Raw genomic sequence first — 25,671 nt, forward strand, 5'->3', positions numbered from 1 at the left:
CATTATTGAACAAATGAAACTGGTTTGGTTCATTTCATTGTTGAAGAAAACCACGTCCATCAGAATTGATCATCATATAGTATTGTTGTTGAAATATATAATGATCTCCTGGTCCTGCTCATTTCACTCAGCATCAATTCTTCTAAGTCTCTCCAGGCCTTTCTGAAATCATCCTACTGATCACTTCTTACAGAACAATATATTCATATACCACAATTTATTCAGCCATTCTCCAATTGATGGGCATGCACTCAGTTTCCAGTTTCTGGCCACTACAAAAAGGGCTGCCACAAACATTTTTGCACATGTGGGTCCCTTTCCCTCCTTTACGATCTCTTAGGAATATACTCGCAGTAGATACACTGCTGGATCAAAGGGTATGCACAGTTTGATAACTTTTTGAGCATAGTTCCAAACTGCTCCCCAACAATGCATCAGTGTCCCAGTTTTCTCACATCCCCTCCAACATTCAGTATTATCTTTCCCTAGCCAATGTGAGAGGTGTATAGTGAGTGGTATCTCAGACTTGTCTTAATTTGCATTTTTCTGATTAATGATGACTTGGAACATCTTTTCACATGGCTAGAAATAGTTTTAATTTCTTCATCTGAGAATTGTCTGTTCCTATCCTTTGACCATTTATCAATTGGAGAATGGCTGATTTCTTATAAATTAGAGTCAATTCTCTATATACTTTGGAAATGAGGCCTTTATCAGAACCTTTGACTATAAAGATGTTTTCCCAAATTATTGTTTCCCTTCTAATCTTGTCTGCATTAATTTTGTTTGTACAAAAGCTTTTCAATTTGATATAATCAAAATTTTCTATTTTGTGATCAATAATGATCTCTATTCTTCTTTGGTCACAAATTCCTTCCTCCTCCACAGGTCTGAGAGGTAAACTATCCTATGTTCTTCAAATTTATTTATAATCTCATTATTTATGCTTAGATCATGAACCCATTTTGACCTTATCTTGGTGTACAGTATTAAGTGTGAGTCAATGCCTAGTTTCTGCCATACTAATTTCCAATTTTCCCAGCAGTTTTTGTCAAATAGTGATTTCTTATCCCAAAAGCTGGGGTCTTTGGGTTTGTCAAACACTAGATTATTGAAATTATTGACTATTTTGTCCTGTGAACTTAACTTATTCCACTGATCAACTAATCTATTCCTTAGCCAATACCAAATGGTTTTGGTGACTGCTGCCTTATAATATAGTTTTAGATCTGATACAACTACGACACTGAAGGTACAATTGTATAGAAGAACTGGAAAGGCAAGAAATGGTCAGGTTATGGAGAGATTTAAAATGAAACAGAAGATATATTATATTTTGATCTTTAAGGCAATAGGTTGTTACTGGAATTGATTGAATAGGAGAGCGATAAAGTTTAGAGGATGGACTGAAGTATGGCTGGAAAAACCAACCAGGAGACTAGTGAAATAGTCCAGGTGGGAGATGAAAAACTTCCATACCAGGCTAATAGAAGTATCAGAAGAGAGAAGGATATAGGACATTATTAAAGAAGATAAAATTTTGATTTCAGAAAGGCCTGGAGAGACTTACATGAACTGATACTGAATGAAATGAGCAGGACCAGGAGATCATTATATATTTCAACAACAATACTATATGATAATCAATTCTGATGGACCTGGCCATCTTCAGCAATGAGATGAATCAAATCAGCTCCAATAGAGCAGTAATGAATTGAACCAGCTACACCCAGCAAAAGAACTCTGGGAGATGACTAAGAATCATTACATAGAATTCCCAATCTCTATATTTTTGTCTGCCTGCATTTTTGATTTCCTTCACAGGCTAATTGTACACTATTTCAGAGTCCAATTCTTTTTGTATAGCAAAATAATGGTTTGGACATGTATATTTATTTTGTATTTAATTTATATTTTAACATATTTAACATGTATTGGTCATCTTGCCATCTAGGGGTGGGGGTTGGGGAAAGAAGGGGAAAAATTGGAACAAAAGGTTTGGCAATTGTAAATGCTGTAAAATTATCCATGCCTGTAACTTGTAAATAAAAAGCTATTTAAAAAATAATAATAATAAAAAGAAAAAAGAAAAAAAAGAAGATAAAAATTTAAAAGTTGGCAACAGATTGGATAGGGGAAATCACAGAAAATGAGGAGTTGAGGAAGATCTGTAAATTGGGAACCTGGAAAACTGAGAAAATGATGGTATCTCTGACAGTGAAAGCAACATTTACAGAAATAAGAAGTTTAGGTTTGGACTGCATGTTTAGTTTAAATGTCTATAAGACTTCTGGTTTGAGATGTACAATAGGTAGATGGAGATATGAGACTGGGAGGCCAGCAGAGAATTAAGGATAGACAAGCAGATCTAAGAGTCATCAGCACAGAAATAAGAATCTAATCCATGGGAGCTGATGGATTCACAAATTGAAATAGTATAGAAAAGAAGAGAATCCAGGATAGAGCCTTTGAAGACACTGATGATTAACAAGTGTGACCTAGATGAAGATCTAGCAAAGGAAACTTAGAAAGATACTGGGAGCACCTAAATAAAAAACTATCAAGAAAAGAGTCATCAACACTGTCAAAGACCAGAGATATAAAGAAGGATGAGGACAGAGAAAAGGCTATTGGATCTAGAAATTAAAGAGATTACTGGCAATTTTGAAGAGAGAACTTTCAGCTGATTGATGAAGTCAGAAGCCAGACTGAAGAGCGTTAAGAAAAGAGTTAGGGGAAAGGAAAAAGAAGCAACATTGAAAATAAACAGCTTTCTCAAGGAGTTAAGCCAGAATAAAACATGATAGCTAGCAAGGCTAGATCAATTGAGTGTTTTTTGAAGATGAGGGAGATATGGGTGTGTTTATAGGCAGTAGACAAGGAAAGATTGAAGAGAGAGGGGAATCATAGAGAGAGCAATAAGCTGGAAAAGATGATGATTTCTTGTGAATGTAAAAGGATTTGTTTTGATAAGGAGGAGAAAATGGCCAAAGAATGAAGAGAGAGAGGTTCTCAAGTAAATGGCCTCAATTTTTTTCAGTGAAGTGAGGCAATTTTACTCTTCAGAGCCCTTGTACACAATACTCCACTAATACTTTCAAAAGGCTAGCTGTCCTTTTCCCATAGAATGGACTCCATCTCCACCCACTTCAAGGCATTTCTAACTTCCTTCACTATTTAACTAAAACATCACCTCTACCTTGAGCTCCTCAACTGGCTAATATATTCCCAGCCTAACCATCTTGTAATTAACTACCATAAATCAATTTTGTATTTATCCTACATATACTTTCTAAATATTGATATATATACCAGATGTTTCTTCTAATAGAATGCAAACACCTCTGAAAACAAGGACTATTTCATTTCTGTCTTTGTATCTCCAACACTTAGTTCAGTTCCTGGCCCAGGTACTTAATCAATATTTGATAGTTTTTAATCCATAATGCTTTAGTCCATAATGAACAATATACAAAATGCTTTTCCTACAAAAGAAAATAAATGTATTCTTGCAAAGTTTTAAACAGAAGGATACGAGGCACAGCAAAAGGCTGAGCAAAAGCATGAAAAGCAGAGCCCCATGTAATCTGCCATGGTGCAATATAAGTATACACAAACCGCAACTTATATAGAAGTTCCCAAAGCTGCAAGAAAAGAAAAGATTAGTAAGAAAATATTATCAAAATTATTTGTAATTTAAGAAATTAAAGGAGACAACAGCATCTTTTTCTTAACAGGAAAATGGCAGGGTTTTTGATATCTGAACCAGCAGATGGAAATTCTATGTCCCCTAAGACTTCAGTACATGAGTTTGACTCTGGTTCACTGTGATGTCTTCCAATGGCATTGCAGTTAAGTGCCAATGGGAAGAAGTTGGTACCTTGTAGAAAAAACCAAAGTGCACAAAGAATCAGGTGGTTCTTTTTAAATAACTAATTTAACTATTTTTCTCAGAATAATAAAAAATATATTAATAGTAATTATTTTCATTAGGTCTTCAACTACAAACTCATATATTCTACCACATTCTCATAGTTGCTGAAGCTGCTGCTGCTGCTGGTACAGTGACTTGGAGTCAGGAAGACTGTAGTTAAATGTGTGATCTGGGCAAGTCACTTAATCTGCCTCAATTTCTTCAACTTTAAATTAGAGATAATAATAACACTTACCTCTCATAGCTATTGTGAGGACCAAACAAGATAAAATTATAAAGTGCCTGGCATGCAGGCTAAATGCTATATAAATGTTAGTTACTGTTATTAATAGTAACATATTCATACATCCATTCTATCTAGGGACTACAGATTGGGAAAATAATCTTCAACCAAAAAAGAATGATACTAAAACTGTGGGTTTTTGTTTAAATGATTGTCCCCTTGCAACATTTTCTTACAGATTAGTAAAATAAGGTCTAATTTTAATCTAAAGGTTTAAAGTTTTACAACAGTCACATGTTGATTCTCAATATCTTTGAAACACTTCTGTGTTCCATCATCCATTTCTATTTGGATCATTTCACTGTTTATCAGAAGAGGAAATAAAACAATCAAACTAAAGTACAATAGCGGATGTAGTAACATCTCCCATTATGCAAATAATCCATAGATAACATACTGCTCATCCTAATAATGAAGCTGATAATTTTTCATAACAGTGATAGAGGCAGCACGGTATAGCATATAGCGAATAGAGAGCTATTTTCAAAGGTGAAAAAGACCTGAGTTTATCTTTTCTCTCTGACAAATAATAGCTGTTAGCTAGTATAGTCAGTAAGCTAAATTACTTACATTGTCATTGCTCTGGGCAGTTCTAAGATATAAGCGGCAGACAAGGAACCAATCTATTCTGGCAGAGGGAGTTTCTCACCTAACAATTCAAGCTGTATTCCTATTTCTCTAAATATTGTTAAGAAGGGAAATGCTGAATTCCTTCCATAGTTTTATGGCTAACTGTCCTCAACTTCAAACAACTGAAAAGAAAAATAAGACCTGTATTACAATAACCTTATAAATGTTCTTGCCTCCAGAATCTTCCTACTATTATGATTCATTCCATCTACTGTGACTGATCTTCCTGAAATGTAACTTTCATCACCTCATTTACTTCCTTAAGAATCTAAGATTCCTACTTCCATCTGGTTTTTAAAGCCTTCTATAGTCAAGGCCATTCTATTTATCCAACTTTAATTACAATTCTTCTCCATAACGATATGTTAATAAGACTGACTCTCTCAATTCGCCCAATATATATATATATATATATATATACTACATTTATTTCTGCCTATATGCTTTTGCTTTTAATTCATGCTTGCCATTCTCTACCCTTAAAATAATGTGGACTATATAACTATCTTTTTTTCTCTCTGTCTGAATTACCATTTATTTTGCAGGGCCTAGCAGAAGAAGCTTTTTCTTTCTTTCTTTCTTTCTTTCATGAAGCTGTTTTTGATTACTACAGATCAGACTTTTTCATTCTTTTCTAAAATTCTGCAGGATTTATTTGGAAATATCATAGTTTAGCACTTAGATAAGAATATCAGCTTTCTAGGCAGGGACTTACATTTCTCTTCTACCTTCAATACTGAGAAAAAAAATTTGTTTCTGGGAAGTAGGGTCAAGTCAAATTTTGGCATATTGAATCTAAAGTATTCTATTGTTATTGCTCGAGCCAGAGTTTCTAAAGCTAAGGATAAAACTTTCAATGTTGTGTTACCTTGTTGAAGAATATGGACATGAAGAAGAGATCTAATAGCATTGTCTCTGACAAAGCCTCATAATCAAATTTGAAAAAGAGCACAGTGAAGATGACGGTGACATACTGACAAGTTGGACTGCTGAAAGAAGAACGTAGCAACTTCAAACCAGCAATGGTGATCATTAAAGCGCCTAACCTATAACAAGATAAAAACAAAACTCATCAGTTGCTATGTGATAAATCTGACAAATGCAAACTAATTACCACTCTTTAAAAGTTCAATTTACTTTCATTTTTGATCTCTGATTAAAATAGAAATGATTTTCTATTGGTTAACTCAAATAATATTCTTGGATTTTACACATTATGAAACTTGCTTATTCAATTAAGTCAAATCCTAAAAGTAGCCTGACTATTAAAAGCCTTTAAACAACATTTAGAGTTTTTCATTCATTCAATCAACAAACTTCCATTAAGTATCTACTATGTGCCAGGCACTGTTAGGAACAGCAACCAAAAAAAGACACTTTCTATCCTCAAGGGAGTTGTACTCTACTTGGAGGCAGGGAGGGAAAATATATAACACATATCTAAGCATAATAAGAGATAGTTTGATGAGAGAAAAGGAAAGATACAAGTAATGTAGTTCAAGAAAATCTGTGGGGGAGACATTTATTTGCAGCTTGGGGAATCAGGAAAAAAAAAGGCATTTAAATAGAACCTGAAGGAAGAGAATTCTGAAAGGCAGACTTTGAGAAAGAGTGGATTTTAAGCATGGAAAATGGCCTTCATGAATCCATAGAGATGGAAAAGGAAATGTGAAGTTCAAGGAACTTATGGTACAGTTTGGCTGGAAGGTAGAACAGATGAAGAAAAGCACTGCAGCACTATACAATCACAATGGGAAAGGACAGGGAAACCAGACTGCAGAGATAGAATCCCAATTCTGAGTTGAGGTTTTGACCTTAATATAGAGGCAATAGTTTCTGAGCAGTAGAAAGACACGGACAGACTTACATCTTAGAAAGATCATTTTGAAAGCTGCAATAGGATAGAGAAAGAAGAGATAAAGGACAAAGAAACCAGTTAGGAGGCATAGTACAGGCTAGAAGTACTAAGGCCCTGAAGTGGACTAGGGGCAGTATGAATGGAAAAAAGAGGAAATAGCAGGCATGTAAACTTTTTTTTAAATGGTAAAAATGCTTTAAGGATAGGAAACAATAATGGTGGTTTGGCCATTTGGAACATCAATTTTTTAAAAAGATTATAGTGCTACAGGGAGAATAGTAAAGCTATCTGGATCAAGAAGTGAAAAGCAGAATGAAAAAAAGGAAGGAAACAAAGCCTTTTTTTTTTTTTTTAGAATGCCTCAGTTATGATGGTGTCTAGCACATAATAGGGAATCTATAAGTATTTATTGATTACCTCACAATTTTGCCTAAAACAGATCCTGATAGAGCAGCCTAGTATTAAAAGACTTATACTTACTCAGTATCCAGTTTCTTAGGACTAGCAATAGTCTTTGCACTGCTACTGAGCTCATTAAGAACGATCAATGGGTAGATAACATTCTTCTCCACAAAAATAAGCCATACATGAAGTTTCTCAAACCACATAATATGGGCTGCATCTAACAAGGTAACAAAAATCAGAGAGACTATGTGTCATCTTGGAACTACACATAGCTTGGTCACTGGATAAAAATGGGAAATCTTATACTATTCAAATAGAAATTCAAGGTTAATGCAAGCAAAATATGTCTGAAATTAAGTAATTCATATCTAATCCACGGTCAACTTTTAAGCGATCTGTAAAATCAACAATTGGCACCTATAAGATTATAGTATTAAAGATTATAGCCCATTTTCTTCAATAAATTTCATTTCAATATCTTATCCTAATACAGAAGGTTTCTGAAAGTTTTACTAGCATAACCTAAGCCTTTGTAAAGGTTTTAGGAAATATGCCCAGGGATAGATAAATATTATGCCTATTTAAGCTAAGTAAGATACACCAATGTGTAAAACAATCACTTTGATCTATTTTAAAGAGGCAAAATTGTATCAAAAGAACAACTAATGAACAAATAATTTTAAGTACTATAAAGATCATTATGCTTGATCACCTAATGAAGAACTAGTTTTGGCTATAGATTAAGGCATAGGGAGGTTGTGATCTGCTTTATAGAGGGAATATTAGCATTGCTTAAATCAGAGATCTAATAGAAGCAATTAATTCAACTCAATTACAAATAAGATGTCTAGTTCTCAAATTTTTTGTGAATTTAATTCATTAAACCAAAAAAAATCTAAAAAGTCATGAATTTTGTTTCTATGACTAATATTTAGAAAATATTACTTCAACTTCCACAAAGATTTTTGCCAAAAAGTAAATAATCCACATTTACTTCCTAATGCTGTACCCAAATGTATAAGCAGACATGCATAAATATATAGAAAAGACACCTAATTACCTGAAGCACTGCTTTGAAAATAGTGGAGGATTCCATCTACCTTCAAAAAAACTCTATTCACAATGCACATATTTTCAAATGTCTCAAACATTTGTTTTACTAAAGAAAATTCCCAAGGCAAAATGAGTTTTAATCTATAATGTCTGACTTATTGAAAACCATATCAGCATGTTTTTTTTTTTAATAAGCTACTGGGATTAAATTGGGGGTTCTTTTAACATAATTTTATTAGTTAGTAGGCCAAGACTACTCAATCTTTGAAACTATAAGAGCCCCACTGAATAAAGTCTGCAATGTCCAATTCCTGAAAAACTTGTTTTCAAACAATGAGTAATTTGCTCAATAGAAAAGTTTGTTGACTGTATAGAATGACACCAAAGGAAATCAGATGTTGACATCAAAGGATGTTCAACATCTAACGGTACAGCTGAATATCATTTTTTTTAACCAATTAAAAAATGAACATGTTAATAATATTACTTACTTCGAACTTCAAATTGGTAATATTCCTTGGTTTTCAGCAGTGGGTGAGAGAAACAATGCCAAGGTAGCTGCTTCCGGACTTGAGGCAGCATGTAATGGGTTAAAAAACCTACTGAGCCCACCAAGGTATAGAGAACATACTTCAGAGCAGGCTAAAGAAAAAGTAAAATGGGGGGGGGGGAATGAAATAAATAAATAGTTCTGAGACAAAGATGAAATACAATTAACTTGCTATTTCTTTGAATCTGATTTCCATGTAACAATGAAGATACCAATACTGGCTGGGTGATAGATTGTTACTAGGTCAACTCTAGACTCCAGAATCAGAAAACATTTACTACAGTTATTTTTTTAAGTTTAAAGCATATATAGAAATAAGAGATAACGAGTACACCATGACTGAATGGTTACAATCAATATGCTTCCTTTGGGGGGAAAATAGCATCTTGAAATATTGCTGATCTGGCTAGGGGCGGGAAGAGGGCAATGTTGCCGTTCTATTAGTATCTTCTATCGACTTTTTTGAATAAGTTATGAAATGTCTTTGGTCTTCAAGGCTATTGTCAGCTAACAACAGAGAGGTGATATTTTTTATTTTTTATGTGGGTTTTTTTGATAATAGTTTTTATTTTCAAAATATATGCAAAGACAGTTTTTAATATTTACTCTCACAAAACCTTGTGTCCAAATTTTTCTCCCTTCCTTCCCCCTACTTCTCCCCTAAATGGCAAGTAATCCAATATAGGTAAAACATGTACAATTCTTCTAAACATATTTCTACATTTATCATGCTTCGCAAGAAAAAACAGATCAAAAAGAGACAAAAATGAGAAAGAAAAAGCAAGCAAATAACAACAAAAAAAGGTGAAAATATTATGTTGTGACCCAAATTTAGTCTTTACAATCTTCTTTGAGTTTGCAATGTCTGAGATGATATTTTTTTAAAAACAGACAAAATGGAAATCCTGCTGGAGGAAGTAAGACAATCCTGGTGACAAGGGTCTACTAAAACTTTGTATTTTCTAATTCAACTGAATTCTCAAAGCACTCTATTATCGTTTTGTTTTTAGTTCAATCTCTACTATCCCAAATCATTCTCTTCTATCTTCAAGCCTCCTAAACCATCTTCTCTATTTACTTCACTTCTTACTTTGCTGAGAAAATAGAGAACAGATATTTCATCTCTCAGCTCATATTTTTAAACCTTTCATAACATCATCTTATATGCTTTCCTCCTTTGCTACTCTCACTAATGAAGATTTGGCCCTTCTGCTTTGCTAAGGCCTTCTCTTTTCTGCTTCTGTATTTGATCCATCCACTTCTGTCTCTTCTAAAAGTTTGAGCTTTTGCCAATTTCCTCTCTATATAATTTTCAATTTCTCAAGATGCAATGGTTCCTTCTCAGCAACTCATAAACTTGCCCAAGTTTTTGTCATTCTTAAAAAACTCTCACTTAACTCCACCTCAAGTCATTGCTCTGTATCTATTTTTCCTTTCCTTGATAAACTTCTAGGAGCTGTCTGTACACATTGCTCCCATTTCCTTCATTCACTTCCAAAACTCTTGTAATCTGGATCCCAAGCTCACTACTCTTCTGAAGTAGCTAAGATTACAGTAGTCTTTTAAATGCAAAATCTAATTAATATGAGCTTTTCTTAAGTAATTTACACTAGTAACTAGTCTCTTTTGTTAAGTACTTTTCTTCCCTATTGTATTGTACTGTTCTGGTATCCCATAAGGTTCTATTCTAGGCTTCTCTTCTCATTTCTATATAGTTTTCCCTGGATGACATCAGATGCTATGGATGCAATTTTCACCCCTATGTGATGAATCCCACTCTTGAATTCTATTTATTCACGGAACATCTCACACTCAATGTCCAAATGGCATCTAAAATCCAACACATCCAAAATGCAATTAATCTGTCTTTCTAAGTTAATTTCTAAATTAAAAATCTTTCCATTCAGGACCCAGAGTTCTTTATTAATAATTATTATAAAAAAATTACCATCCTTTCAAACAACAAATAAATCCTCAGCATTTCTCTCCCTTTTGCTCCTCAAATCACTCAGTAGTCAACTCTTGGCCACTCAGATTTCACAACATTTTTTTGCATCATTCCTAAGATTGTAACACTGGTTCAGGTCCCCATTACATGGAATACTGAAATAGATTAATTAACCCTTTTCTCTAGTCCATTTCTAGACCAGCCTTCATAATTTGCCAAAATAATTTTCCTGATGCTCCTCTACCTTTTGTGGCTCCCTACAATTATCACCAAGATAAGACACAAATAGCTTTGGCATTTAAAGACCTTCACAATATGGTTTCAGATTATTAGATTTCTTTCACACTATTCTCCTTTACATACTTCAAATTCCAATCAAACTCTCTTATTTGCTGTTCTCTTAACTTGACATTCTATTTCTTTTCTCTGTGTCTTTGCACAGATTGTCTCCCATGGCTAGAATATAATGTTTCCCCATTTCCACCTAAGAAGTTCCCAGTATTCCTTCAAGGTTTATTTCATGCCACATACTAAAGGAAGCAATACCCAAAGCCCTCTCTCTCTCCAGTGCTCTCTCTCCCTTCTCAAGTAATCATGAATTTCTTATTTAACTATCTGTACCTCCTCAATTAAAGAAAAGTTCCAGGAAGATGTTTTACCTTTGTATCTCTTGTGCTTTGCATATAGTAGATGCTTAATAAATGTTTGTTAGATTGGATTAGATTATGGATGAAGTTTTATTAGTTGAACTGCAGAGAGTTACTGATTCATGTAGCAACATATGGTTAGAAATAGGTTTGTGATAATGCATATGCACCTATATTTTTATATGCACACATATACACATGATTACATATGAAATGAAATCAAATGTTAGTCGACACAATCAGTATAAAAATTAGATATGTGTACAACATCCTCTTTAAATAACTACTATACCATAACAAGAAAACATTACAAATCAAATCAAATCAGAAAGGAAGCAAACAATAAAAAGCCAATAGGATTTCTTTTGAAGAGAAAGATTAATACTTTACCTGTAAAACTGTGAACACTGTGCTTACATGAATTGCAAAATACAGCACACCAATCACTATGCAAACTATGAGGTCAGATTGTAATCGCTCACTCTATAGAATAAAACAAAAACATCAAAATGAATTAATCAGATCACCTTCTAAAAGAAATCCCAAAAGAAAAGTTTCAGGAATATCATAGCTAAATTCCACAATTCCTAGGTCAAGGAGAAAATACTACAAGCATCCAGAAAGAAATAAGTCAAGTATTGTGATAACTTCTACATTAAAGGATTGGAGACTTGGAATATGACATTTCAGAGAGCAGTGGAGTTAGGATTATAACCAAGAATCACTTATCCAACAAAACTAAATATAATCCTTTAGAGGGGAAAATGGATATTTAATGAAATAGAGGACTTTCAAGCATTCTTGATGAAAAGACTAAAACTGAATAGAAATGATGACTTTCAAATACAAGAGAAGCATAAAAAGGTAATCACAAAAGGGAAACCATAAGAGACTTAATAAGATTAAGTTGCTTACATTCCTATGTGGGAAGATGATACTTGTCACTCATAAGAACTTTTTCATTATTAAAGCAGTTAGGAGTATATATATAGACTGAAGTACAGGTATAAGTTGAATATAAAATGATAACATCTAAAATAATAAAATTAAGGGGTAAGAGAGGAATGTACTGGAATAAAAGGAAAGAGGAAGAGAATGGCATAAATTATCTGCCATAAAAGAGGCAAGAAAAAGCTTTTATAGTACAGGAAGAGAGGAGGAATTCTTATTCTTATTCTTATCAGAAGTGGCTCAAAGAGGAAATAGCATACACTCTCAATTAGGGATAGAAATTTATGTTATTCTACACCATGGGCCATTTATAACATCATTAAAGGTATATTCAAAATTATCAATTTAGAGGCAGCTAGAGGGTGCAGTAGACAGAGCATCAGCTCTGAAGTCAGAAAGACCTGAGTTTAAATCTGGCAAGAAAGAGCAGGAGTGGGATGGGAATGGGTTGGGAATGGGAGTGAGAATTACCAACTTATAGAATTTAAGAAGTGGGAGGAAATTGTAGCTAACTTTCAGCTCATCAAGACCTGAGATTGTTTTAGCGAATGATTTCACATGCCTTATATGGTCCATGAGCTGGATAATCCCCATCATTGTGCTAGAAGAAAATAAAAGGGAAAGGGAATACAAAAAAGGGGGGAAGGTGATAGAAGAGAGGGCACATTGGGGAAGAGTTACTCAAAAACAAAATACTTTTGAGGAGAGAGAGGGTGAAAGGAAAGAGAGAACAGAATAAATGGGAGGAAATAAAGTTAGCAATAGTAATTGTGAAAAGAATTTTGAACTATGTTTCTCAGATAAAGGCCTCATTTCTTTAGCATAAAGAGAACTGAGTCAAATTTATTAAAAAAATGTCATTCCCCAATTGATGAATGATTAAAGGATATGAATAATTTTCAGATGAAATAATCAAAGCTGTTTATTTATATATATATATATATATATATATAGATAGATAGATAGATAGATAGGAAAAAAATACTCTAACTCACTATTGACTGGAGAAATGCAAATTAAAACAATTCTTTGATACTACATCATACCTATTAGATTGACTAATAAAACAAAAAAGGAAAATGACATGTTGGAAAGGATTGGGAAAAATGAGACATTGATGTACTATTGGTGGAATTATGAACTAATTTAACTATTGTAGAACAATTTGGATCTATGCGTGAAGGGCTATAAAAACCATGCATACCCTTTGACTTAACAATATCACTACTAGGCATGTATCCCAAAAGTGATTCAAGAAAAAAAAAGGAAAAAGAGCTATGTATACAAAATATTTATAGTAGCTCTTTTCTCAGGGCAAAAAAATTGAAAATTGATGGGATGCCTGCCCATCAATTGGGAAATGGCAAATTGTGGTATGTGGCATGTATCGTAAGAAGGAATACTACTGTACTATTAAAAATGATAACAGGATGCTCTCAGAAAAACCTGGAAAGACTTCCATGAGCTCATTCAAAGTGAAATGTACTGTGAACAAAGTAACAGTAATATCATAAGATGACCAGCTATGAATGACTTGGTTATTCTCAGTAATACAATGATCTAAGACAATCCTGAAGGACTTATGATGAAAAATGCTATTCATAACTAGAGAAAGAACTGATTGTGTCTGAACACAAATTGAAACATACTTTTTTATCTTTATTTTTCTTGAGATTTTTTTGGGGGAGGGAGGAGTGTCTATGTTTTCTTTCACAACATAACTTTTATGAAATGTTCTCCATTTCCACTTCACATGTGCCGTTTCTCAATAATGGGAGGAAGGAAGGAAGGGAGAAAATCTTAAAGTCACAGTTTTAAAACTAAATGTTTAAAACTTTTACATTTAAGTGGGGGAAAATTTAAAAAATACTAAATAATGAGGGGAAAGTCTGTTAATAATTTCAGAAATAAAGGCAGATAAATAAAAATTAAAAAAAAAAACCTCTGAGCTAATGTTTAAAAATACAGTGATGAAACATTTTAATTTTAAGGGAATCTCAGAACTATCTGCAAATAATTTTCGACCAAGGAAGCCTTATTATCTCTCATAATGTTCAAAGCATTTGTGTGTTCTCCTTTAGAATGACAAACTAATCTTGTCCCATCTTGGCCTCTTCCTTGGTCAATTAATGGCAGTCTTATCTCATTTCTAGGTGCCTCTAAGTCTGCTACTCCTGGTTCACTATCCATAGCCTCAGGATGCAACCGGATCCCATAAATTCAAAAAGAATTCCTTCAAGACAACGAGAGGTGGTCCTGATCCCACATGTGCATATGCCTGTTTTCTTAATGTAACCAATTATGATCTCTCATTCCCATGATGTTGTCAATCACATAACCAATGATATGATTTTTATTCTGTTCTTTGTTCTATACTTATAAAAATGAGCTGTATCTTAATTTCTGAGTCTCTGGAATAAATGAAGACTGATCCTTTTATTGGTAGGTAGCTCCCTGTTAACAAAATGCTATTCTGCTTGAAATAATGTGCCACACACAATTCACCTTTTTGTTAAATTTTACTCACTATAGTCACCATAACAATGTTTAAGGAAAATTATTTTGGTAACCAAGTGAAGGATAAATTAAAGTTGGGAGAGACTTGAGGCAGTAAGAGCCATTAGAAGACTACTGCACTAGCCAAGTAAGAAATTAAGAAGATGTGAATTAGGATGATAATTACATGATCAGAAAGGCGTAGTGTGTAAATGGGGGTTGGGTGGGGAAGAAGGTATAGAGGAAAGGGAAACAGGCATTTATTATGTACCTATTATACATCAAACACTGTGCTAAGCACTTTTCAAACATTATTTCATTTGATATTAAAGAAGATGTTGTGAAGATGGAAATGATTTGCCAATGGAGTAGATCATCAAGGATGAATCAAGTGTATCAAGATGGGTGACAAAGAGGATGGTAATAGGAAAGAAAGTTCATGAGAAGTAAAACAGAAAGCTAGGGAGGTCTGTTTTGGTCATTTTGAATTTGAGATGCTTATGAGATATCCAATTCAATCTATCCAAAACACACCCATTTCTCCTCTTTCAACTCTCTACACAGGGGTTGGATGTCAAGCAAAAAATAGTGGCACAGGATGATAAGGCCCTCTCCTTTCCTCTTCCCTTCTGAGGCTGGAGTATACCACAGAGGAGCTTGAAAAATAAGAAATTCATTTTCATAAAATTTTGCAGGGATGAAATCTTAAGCATACGAATAAATCATTGATATTTTCTTAATCACCTTTCTCAGGATTAAAATCGGCTTTTCCCCAACATCTGTTATCCTCCCCTCTTTAAGTATGTTGCAAAATGATCTCTGACAAGACATTTCTCCATATACAAGTTTAGTTCTGCACCTCTTCCCATCTTGGCTTTCCTGGTGTCAATTTTACATTCTCAAATATTACAGGAGAGACTATTGACAAAGGAAGTCAAATGTGGTGATGCCATTGTTACTAATGGAACAAAGTTAGTGACAGAAATGCTGAGAGCATTTTTCTCTTTTCTGCTTTTTTTTTTTTTTTTAATCTCATCTTGACATGCTGTTAAGATTATCTGGCTTAATAGGATCTATCGTCTTGCTCTCTCTAAACTCCTTTATCTTCCACTACCTTTTTTAATCAGTTACACATTTAAATCTACAAGCTTCAATAAATGTTAACAATCCAAAGTAACAATTTAGATAAAATATCAATCTAGAGACAAAGAACACATACACACATAAATAAATTCATATTTCAAATATGCCTGATGATTTTTAGGAAAAAACACCAAACATAAAGAGATTTTTTAAAATACCCTATTACCTTGGTCATTTGTATATTGTATATTTCCTACCATCTTTCAATTTTAATATCTGTATGAGCCACTCCTAAAGTCCCACATTTGGTTTTACATTTGTATCAATCTTAGAGCTTAGAACAGAATTCAAGCCAGCCTGTGACTACTTTAAGAATAGTTATGACTCTATAGGTCTCTATTCCTCCTCTCATTCCTTCAGGTTCCCCAATATAACAGATCTTTATGTTCCCTGAAAGTCTGGAGACAAGAAATGTCAATAGCCATAAGAGTCAAGAACATGCTCTGAATCTCTGATGTTGGCAGAAAGTGGTGACAACAGTCCTAAAGTCTGGAAATCTTATTTGTAGCATCAGGTAAGAGGAAGAAAACAATTTGTGTCCACATGAATTTCTCCTGACTCCTATTTGAAAAGTGAGTTTTCTTAGGGGAAAGGGAGTAAACTACAAAAATAAGTATTTGAAAAAAATATCTAGATATCTGAATACTTCTTAATTTTTTAATGTGCTACTCTCATTTCAATATAATTGTTCAAGATTTTATCATTATGTGATTATTTATATCACTCAGTTTCAGCTGCTCTAAAATCTATTCTCTATATATTATCATCATTATTATTACTATTTTACTCTTTTTGGAATTAAGTGTCTTGCCCAAGGTCACAGAGTTAGCAAGTATGACATGTCTGAGATAAGATTTGAATTCAGATCTCTTGATTTCAGGGATAGTGCTCTATTTACTGTGCCATCTTGTTGCCCCTCTCTACATATTATCTATTTCACTAGAATTAGAAAATCAGAATTGGGAAGAGGAAATCATACATATTATATTTCTTAAATGAAATAAATAGATGACATTATAATTCAATGAAATTCATTGAAATCTGTTAGAAGTTTTTAAAATAGTATATAATCTGGGGACAGCTAGGTAGTGCAGTGGATAGAGCACTAGCCCTGAAGTCAGGAAGACCTGAATTCAAATCTGGCCTCAGACACTTAATACTTCCTAGCTGTGTGACCATGGGCAAGTCACTTAACCTCAATCACCTCAACCAAAAAAGAAAAAGGTGTATAATCTACAAAAGCACAAACTTTTCAGTGTCCATGTTTTACCGTTGCAAGTGGTTTAAAATAGATCAACAACCTTAAGAAACTTACAACAGAATTTCTTAGTTTTTCAGGCAGCGGGTCTTTTACTTCTGAGAGAGGATCCTCTGGATTTTTCTCTTCTGTATTTGGAAAAATTTTTGATTGCACCAAAGAGCTACAATATAAGAAAAAAACTAATTAGGCATATCAATGAGTAGTTGTAGTTCAAACAACAAAGAATCAAAGTTTCAAAAAGGAAATGAAAAGATGAATCTAGTTTAATCATGAACTAATGATGTTACACTAATGTAGGATGTTATAAGCTAATTGAGCACAACATTTAGTCTTCATCATACAACATACAATTTAATACCTTTCAAATCTGCCAAATCCTCTGAGCTTTATGTGGCTATAATCATCCAAAGTTATTATGTTTAGAAATCTAAAACAAAAAGTCACAGCAGTAGCACTTCGGGGTGAACTAACGGAAAGAAAAACTCATCCAAAATGCTTAAATCCTTATGTGAATTTTCTTAATTAAACATTTGATTTTACTTACAAAAGTACAGAGGGATCACTACTTTGTCTGCTTAGATGATAGGATATCGCCACTAACAAACCACAAAACACAGAGAAAAGTACAGGAATATGTTGGCCATCCCAAGAATCCTATTGGGAAAAAATGAGCATAATAGAGTAATGAAAATCTACAATTAGTATTTCTACTTTAACAATTTTAAATTAACACATGGAGAAAAGAAAAATTAAATTCAACAAGAAAAACCACAATATCTTTCATTTTATTTTCATTTACATCAGATCACACATTTTCAATTTCAGACAAACTTCTCTTAGAGTTCCTTTTTATTAAGTGCTCTACTCATAAGTATTTGTCTATCTTATTTCATTTATACAATTATTATCCTGGCAAGTACAGTCAGAAAGACTCCCTTTTTCCCTGACAACTTTCTGGAATCAAATAATTCTATAATTCATTGGCAAAAATCTCTAATCTTATCTTTTCCTTTTAAAATTTTATAATTATAAATTGCTCTTGGTTATTATATTTACCTCTCTTATCTACTACACTTGATTCAAGGCTGTTTCAGGGCAGATACTAATGCTACCATATCTTTTTCAAAAATTATTTGTTATCCCAAGCACTTAGGTTGTATTCAAATATGTAAGTTGTAGACAATCTCTACACTTATTGGTTTGTTTTATAGGACCTTTAAAAAGTTGTGACTGATGGACATTCAATAAACTTTAAAATGACTAATCTTATTCTATCAACAAAGACAAAATGCTTACCATATGCCAGGCAGTATAGCAGAAACTTGGGATACAAAATCAGCTAATCAATAGCATTTCTAACTTCTAAATTTATTTTTAAAATCTGATACCATTAACCATATTTCTCCCTTAATCACAATTCAATTAAGAAAACAATTCTAAGAAAGTTTTTCCAAAGTCACTCTTAAATCAATTAAAACAATGTACAACATATTGAGACTGTGCTAACACTATATTCACTTAAAAAATGATTACAGTGACAAGAAATGAAAAAACACATAACTATTTTTATTAAGTAGTAACTTAACAAAAACTTTAATTTATTGCTTACCCTTAGAGCACCATAACATAGTCCATACAATAATGCTACTGCCACAATACTACAGATGAAACTGTAAAGTGCTGCAAGCAAGCTTGTGGTAGCTAGACATTTGGAAAAAAGCATATACATATTAAAACAGTATATAGATTTAGGTCTTTACCTTAAGTAGTCTTTACTAGTTATAGAGATACTTTAAAATTTTAAAGTCAAAATATTAAGAGGAATAGGCACAAAGTATAGTTGAAAAGTCTAGTATATCACTTAAAAATTAGAAAAATAAAATTACAATTTGATGAAGGATTCTGTGAAAGATAAAAATGGATGAATGTATCATAAATGCAAACAATTCAGGCAATAAAGAAGACTAGATAAACAGGGTGAAAGGAAAAACTAAAATGAAATGGTAGCAAAATTTTTGTTATTTTATCCTCTGACTTTGGATGAGGCCCTTTCATTAATTTCATTGAAAAATTTTAAATGACTAAAGAACTATTTTAACTACAGAAGTAGTACAAAGAAATAAAGTTAGCACCTTTTTTAAAGTTAGAACTAGATAGCAGATGAAACACTGATTATAGGTAATAATATTTCTTCTTGCTAATCAATCATTATACTTCATATAGCAATCAATATTCTCCTCTCATTCCATCACTTTTTTCTTAAATTTTTTAAAGACAGAAAATTTATAATGAAGGAATATATTGTTCAACCAGAAATTCTGGCTGAAAACAGATATGATTCCTTCTCCTTCCTCCCCAAACCTTTTCCAATAAAATATTTTAGATTAAATACTAGTATTCCCTTTCTAAAAAACAAACCCCAAAAATACAAAAGAAAAAAGAAAACATACAAAACTGTACAAAAATGTTATATTATCATATCTTTCAGACCATTGGAGTTGTAGAGGGAAGGATTCAATGTTTCATAAATATGATATATCTATCTGATTTTGCTATAAACTTAAAAACTACAAGCTTTATTACAATGGTATCTTATAATTTTTTACATAAGAAGCTCTAATTACAGTAACTTTGGGACTTTCATTGAAAGAATATTTGCCTAAACTAAATTTTGGTCACTTTTGGATACAAAATATCTTACTTTAGATCTGAAAGTAAATTAAACTACATTAGAGACTATTCATTAGCACTGACTAATGACTATTGAGACTTTGATTTTGTTTTCTCCAATAAATAAAATGTACTTACCATTGCCACCAAAAACATGAATATCCAATTGTTCACAGAGGTACATCACAAATGTATTCACCTGAGGCAGGAGCCCAACAAAGAATACTATGGGGAAACATAGTGTGAACACTACTCCCCACAAAAAGAAATGACATAAAATTAAATTAATATAAAGATCTTTATAGTAACATACCCTTCAATTTCTTTAAGTAAAGAAATCACTATCATGCTTTATGATTATTCTAAAATTTTAAGCTTCCTAAAAAAAAACATTTACTTCAGTTATTTTAAATGGGAACATTCATTAAGTACACAACTCACAAGGCCATGTGCTTCACTTATTTTGCTTAATGAATATACTAGATGAACATTTTCTAAAACATTTTCATGACATTCATAGCTTTTAATTCTGAAACCATACTTTTTTTCTTACACTAGGCAGAATATCTTAATCAAAACAGAATTATAGTGTGGGTATAGATCTTCCTTGATAGTACATTCAGCAGCTAGTCTGACTCATCAGTGAATACTGCTAGTATACTAATAAATTAATGCTGATAATGTAAGACAATTTAAATATGACTCACCTATAACTAAATCCCTGGCAGACATAAGCAGCAGTGGATTGGTGAAAGCCATTCCATATAACTTGAACCTTGTTGTGGGAAGGTTTCTGCTACCATAATCCAGGAGCCAAATGAGACCACAACACAAACAGAAATAAACTGGTCTACTATAGGCTATGATACGATTGTGACCCTGGAAATGACAGAAAATAGCTTAGTTACTGAAAATAATTCATTTTATCAACAATATGCATGTTTGATATTACTATATGGAGGATATTTGTTAACTAAATGCTTAAAATATATTCCCATTCACCTATAAGAAATTCTCAAGTTTAAACTTATATCAATCAAATGGGGACATTTGTTCGGCTAATTCAGCCCATGCCCTATTCAACAATTTTTAAAAACAAAGTGAGGAACAGAAATGTTAAATAATTACTCTATGCTCATACAGATAACACAGGGATTCCTACTTCCCACCCTGGAATACTACTCTTTCCTCATTCTCCAGTCCTGACTTCCTTGGTTCCTTTCAATCCTTAGCTACAATTCCACCTTCTGCAGGAATTCTTTCCTGGTTCCCTGTAGGGCCTTTCCTTGGAGATTACCTCAAATATATCCCACTGGTGTCATGCTGGTACACACTTGTTTACATGGTATCTTTCACTAGACTATGAGTTCCTTTTTTTTTTTTTTAAATAACATTTTATTGACAGAACCCATGCCAGGGTAATTTTTTACGGCATTATCCCTTGCACTCACTTTTGTTCCGATTTTTCCCCTCCCTCCCTCTACCCCCTCCCCCAGATGGCAAGCAGTCTTATACATGTTAAATATGTCACAGTATCCTAGATACAATATATGTGTGCAGAATCGAACAATTCTCTTGTTGTAAAGGAAGAATTGGATTCAGAAGGTATAAATCACCCGGGAAGAAAAACAAAAATGCAAGCAGTTTATATTCATTTCCCAGTGTTCTTTTTTTGGGTATAGCTGCTTCTGTCCATCCTTGATCAATTGAAACTGAATTAGCTCTCTTTGTCGAAGAGATCCACTTCCATCAGAATACATCCTCATATAGTATCACTGCTGAGGTATATAATGATCTTCTGGTTCTGCTCATTTCACTCAGCATCAGTTCATGTAAGTCTCGCCAATCCTCTCTGTATTCATCCTGCTGGTCATTTCTTACAGAACAATAATATTCCATAACGTTCATATACCACAATTTACTCAATCATTCTCCAATTGATGGGCATCCATTCATTTTCCAGCTTCTAGCCACTACAAACAGGGGTGCCACAAACATTTTGGCACATACAGGTCCCTTTCCTTTCTTTAGTATCTCTTTGGGGTATAAGCCCAGTAGAAACACTGCTGGATCAAAGGGTATGCACAGTTTGATAACTTTTTGAGCATAGTTCCAAATTGCTCTCCAGAATGGCTGGATGTGTTCACAATTCCACCAACAATGTATCAGTGTCCCTGTTTTCCCACATCCCTTCCAACATTCCGCATTATCTTTCCCTGTCATTCTAGCCAATCTGACAGGTGTGTAGTGGTATCTCAGAGTTGTCTTAATTTTCATTTCTCTGATTAATAATGATTTGGAGCATATTTTCATATGTCTATAAATAGTTTTAATTTCATCATCTGAGAATTGTCTGTTCATATCCTTTGATCATTTATCAATTGGAGAATGGCTTGATTTCTTATAGATTAGAGTCAATTCTCTATATATTTTGGAAATGAGGCCTTTATCAGAACCTTTGACTGTAAAAATGTTTTCCCAGTTTATTGTTTCCCTTCTAATCTTGTCTGCATTTGTTTTGTTTGTACAAAAACTTTTCAATTTGATATAATCAAAATTTTCTATTTTGTGATCAATAGTGATCTCTAATTCTTCTTATAGAACTCTACTTATAAATTCCTCCCTCTTCCACAGGTCTGAGAGGTAAACTATCCTATGCTCTTTCAATTTATTTATAATCTCATTCTGTATGCCTAGGTCATGAACCCATTTTGACCTTATCATGGTGTACAGTGTTAAGTGTGAGTCAATGCCTAGTTTCTGCCACACTAATTTCCAATTTTCCCAGCAATTTTTGTCAAATAATGTGTTCTTATCCCCAAAACTGGGATCTTTGGGTTTGTCAAACACTATATTATTAAAGTTATTGTCTGTTTTGTCCTTTGAACCTAACCTATTCCATTGATCAACTAGTCTATTTCTTAGCCAATATCAGATGGTTTTAGTAACTGCTGCTTTATAATATAATTTTAGACCTGGTACGGCTAGGCCACCTTCATTTGATTTTTTTTTTTCATTAATTCCCTTGGAATTCTTGACCTTTTGTTTTTCCATATGAACTTTGTTGTTATTTTTTTCTAGGTCATCAAAGTAGTTTTTTGGGAGTCTGATTGGTATAGCGCTAAATAAATAGATTAGTTTAGGTAGTATTGTCATCTTTATTATATTTGCTCGCCCAATCCAAGAGCATTTAACATTTTTCCAGTTGGTTAGATCAGACTTAATTTGTGTGGAAAGTGTTTTGTGGTTTTGTTCATAAAGTTTCTGATTTTCCCTTGGCAGATAGATTCCTAAATATTTTATACACTCAGTAGTTACTTTAAATGGAATTTCTCTTTGTAATTCTAACTGTTGGGTTTTGTTAGTGATATAAGAATGCTGATGACTTATGTGGGTTTATTTTGTATCCAGCAACTTTGCTAAAGGTGTGAATTGTTTCTAATAACTTTTTAGTAGAGTCTCTGGGGTTCTCTAAGTATACCATCATATCATCAGCATAGAGTGATAATTTAGTTTCCTCATTGCCTATTTTTATTCCTTTAATTTCTTTCTCAACTCTTATTGCCAAAGCTAGCATTTCTAATACAATATTAAATAGTCACGGTGATAGTGGGCAACTTGTTTCACTCCTGATCTTATTGGGAATGGTTGCAGTTTGTCCCCATTATATATGATGCTTACTGCTGGTTTGAAATAGATGCTACTGATTATTTTAAGGAAAAGTCCATTTATTCCTATACTCTCAAGAGTTTTTAATAGGAATGGATGTTGGATTTTATCAAATGCTTTTTCTGCATCTATTGAGATGATCATATGGTTTTTGTTAATTTGGTTATTAATATGGCCAATTATACTGATAGTTTTCCTAATATTGAACCAGCCCTGCATTCCTGGTATAAATCCTACTTGATCGTGGTGTATTATCCTGGGGATGATTTTCTGTAGTCTTTTTGCTAATACCTTATTTAAGATTTTAGCATCAATATTCATTAGGGAGATTGGTCTATAATTTTCTTTCTCTGTTTTCAACCTACCTGGTTTAGGTATCAGTATCATGTCTGTGTCATAAAAGGAATTTGGTAGGACTCCTTCATTCCCTATTTTTTCAAATAGTTTATAAAGTATTGGGGCTAATTGTTCTTTGAATGTTTGGTAGAATTCACATGTAAATCCATCTGGTCCCAGGGATTTTTTTTAGGGAGTTGATTAATAGCTTGTTCTATTTCTTTTTCTGAAATGGGACTATTTAAGCAATTTCCTTGCTCCTCTGATAATCTGGGAAGCCTATATTTTTGGAGGTAGTCATCCATTTCACTTAGGTTATCAAATTTATTGGCACAAAGTTGGGCAAAGTAACCCCTTATTATCCTCTTCATTGGTGGAAAGTTCTCCCTTTTCATTTTTAAGACTACCCTTTTTAAAATCAGATTTACTAAAGGTTTATCAATTTTATTGGTTTTTTCATAAAACCAACTCAATTTTATTTATTAGTTCAATAGTTTTTTTACTTTCTATATTATTAATTTCTCCTTTTAATTTTAGAATTTCAAGTTTAGTAATTGATTGGGGGTTTTTAATTTGGTCTTTTTCTAGCTTTTTAAGTCGCAGGCCCAATTCATTGATCTTCTCTTTCTCTATTTTATTCAAGTAAGTCTCTAAGAATATAAAATTTCCCCTTATTACCGCTTTGGCTGCATCTCATAAATTTTGGTATGATGTCTCACCATTGTCATTATCTTGAGTGAAATTATTAATTGTGCCTATAATTTGCTGTTTCACCCAATCATTCATTAAAATGAAATTATTTTGGACTATAAGTTTCTTAAGGCCAAGTACTGTTTTTGCCTTCTGTGTTTCCTGAGAGAGTAAGTTTGCAATAAATGTCATGTCCTTGAGCACCACTTGCCCTTTCTACTCCAGAGGTTTGAACTAAATGATCTGTAATAGTCTGCCCAACCCTATGAACTAGAATCCAGACTTCTTAAATCTTAAGTCTTTCTACTGTACTAAAAAATTTCCCAGAGGATGGACAAAGGAAAAGAGAAACTTCTACCCATCTTTTTTTTTTTTTTACCTCTTAGTGATTCTTCAGAAAAAAATGGACAAAGCAATCAAAATGAATAGATAAAATTCATAGTAGGTACTATTATACAAAGTTGAAGGTACATAAATATGAAAATTTCTACCCATCTTTTTTTTTTTTTTACCTCTTAGTGATTCTTCAGAAAAAAATGGACAAAGCAATCAAAATGAATAGATAAAATTCATAGTAGGTACTATTATACAAAGTTGAAGGTACATAAATATGAAAATGAAACACTTCTTTATCCCAAGGAACATAAGATTTTCTCAGGGGAGAACATAAATTTTGGAACATCAATAGTAATAAAACAAAAAGTACAATAGAAAATGTAATGTTTCATCTAGCCAATTCTTACTTAATTGACAATATTCTACAGAAGAGTTAGGTAAAAATTAATTAGTAGAATAATTTTCAATGTCACATCTAGAATTTTCAAATGCAAATTAATTATATTACAGATTGATGATCTATCTATCCCAAATATCAACAAACTGTTGGGAGCTGATAAGAATCTTTCAATGGCATTTCAAGGAATATTTCATGACTCCTCAGTGAGGTGGTAACATTATGAGCCTTAATTTAGACACTGACACTAAGGCAAGCTTGGTAAAATGCTATATTTTATATGGATATTAATCACTTACATGTCTAGGTGAAGAAGAATCTGGCTGAACACTCTGAAAAGGAAATAAAGAATTAGATTAGATAAATTACATCCTTGAGGTTATGCTCACTTTAGGACCATTTTTAACAATTTAA

The 25,671-nt window shown here is 32.9% G+C and overlaps 1 protein-coding gene across 1 annotated transcript in view; it reads right to left on the minus strand.

The window, feature by feature from the left end:
- Nucleotides 1-25,671, minus strand: part of PCNX1 (pecanex 1) — a 221,085-nt gene that overhangs the window by 57,547 nt on the left and 137,867 nt on the right. The window contains exons 13-23 of the mRNA XM_051977680.1: nucleotides 25,557-25,589; nucleotides 20,537-20,708; nucleotides 19,968-20,078; nucleotides 18,769-18,860; nucleotides 17,704-17,813; nucleotides 17,214-17,319; nucleotides 11,699-11,791; nucleotides 8,655-8,805; nucleotides 7,186-7,327; nucleotides 5,716-5,893; nucleotides 3,536-3,644 (exon numbers count right to left, since the gene is read on the minus strand). Coding sequence (XP_051833640.1) covers nucleotides 3,536-3,644; nucleotides 5,716-5,893; nucleotides 7,186-7,327; nucleotides 8,655-8,805; nucleotides 11,699-11,791; nucleotides 17,214-17,319; nucleotides 17,704-17,813; nucleotides 18,769-18,860; nucleotides 19,968-20,078; nucleotides 20,537-20,708; nucleotides 25,557-25,589 — 1,297 coding nt within the window. The remainder of the gene's footprint in view (nucleotides 1-3,535; nucleotides 3,645-5,715; nucleotides 5,894-7,185; nucleotides 7,328-8,654; nucleotides 8,806-11,698; nucleotides 11,792-17,213; nucleotides 17,320-17,703; nucleotides 17,814-18,768; nucleotides 18,861-19,967; nucleotides 20,079-20,536; nucleotides 20,709-25,556; nucleotides 25,590-25,671) is intronic.

This window comes from Antechinus flavipes, chromosome 2 (assembly GCF_016432865.1).
Source record: "Antechinus flavipes isolate AdamAnt ecotype Samford, QLD, Australia chromosome 2, AdamAnt_v2, whole genome shotgun sequence".
Lineage (NCBI taxonomy): Eukaryota > Metazoa > Chordata > Mammalia > Dasyuromorphia > Dasyuridae > Antechinus > Antechinus flavipes.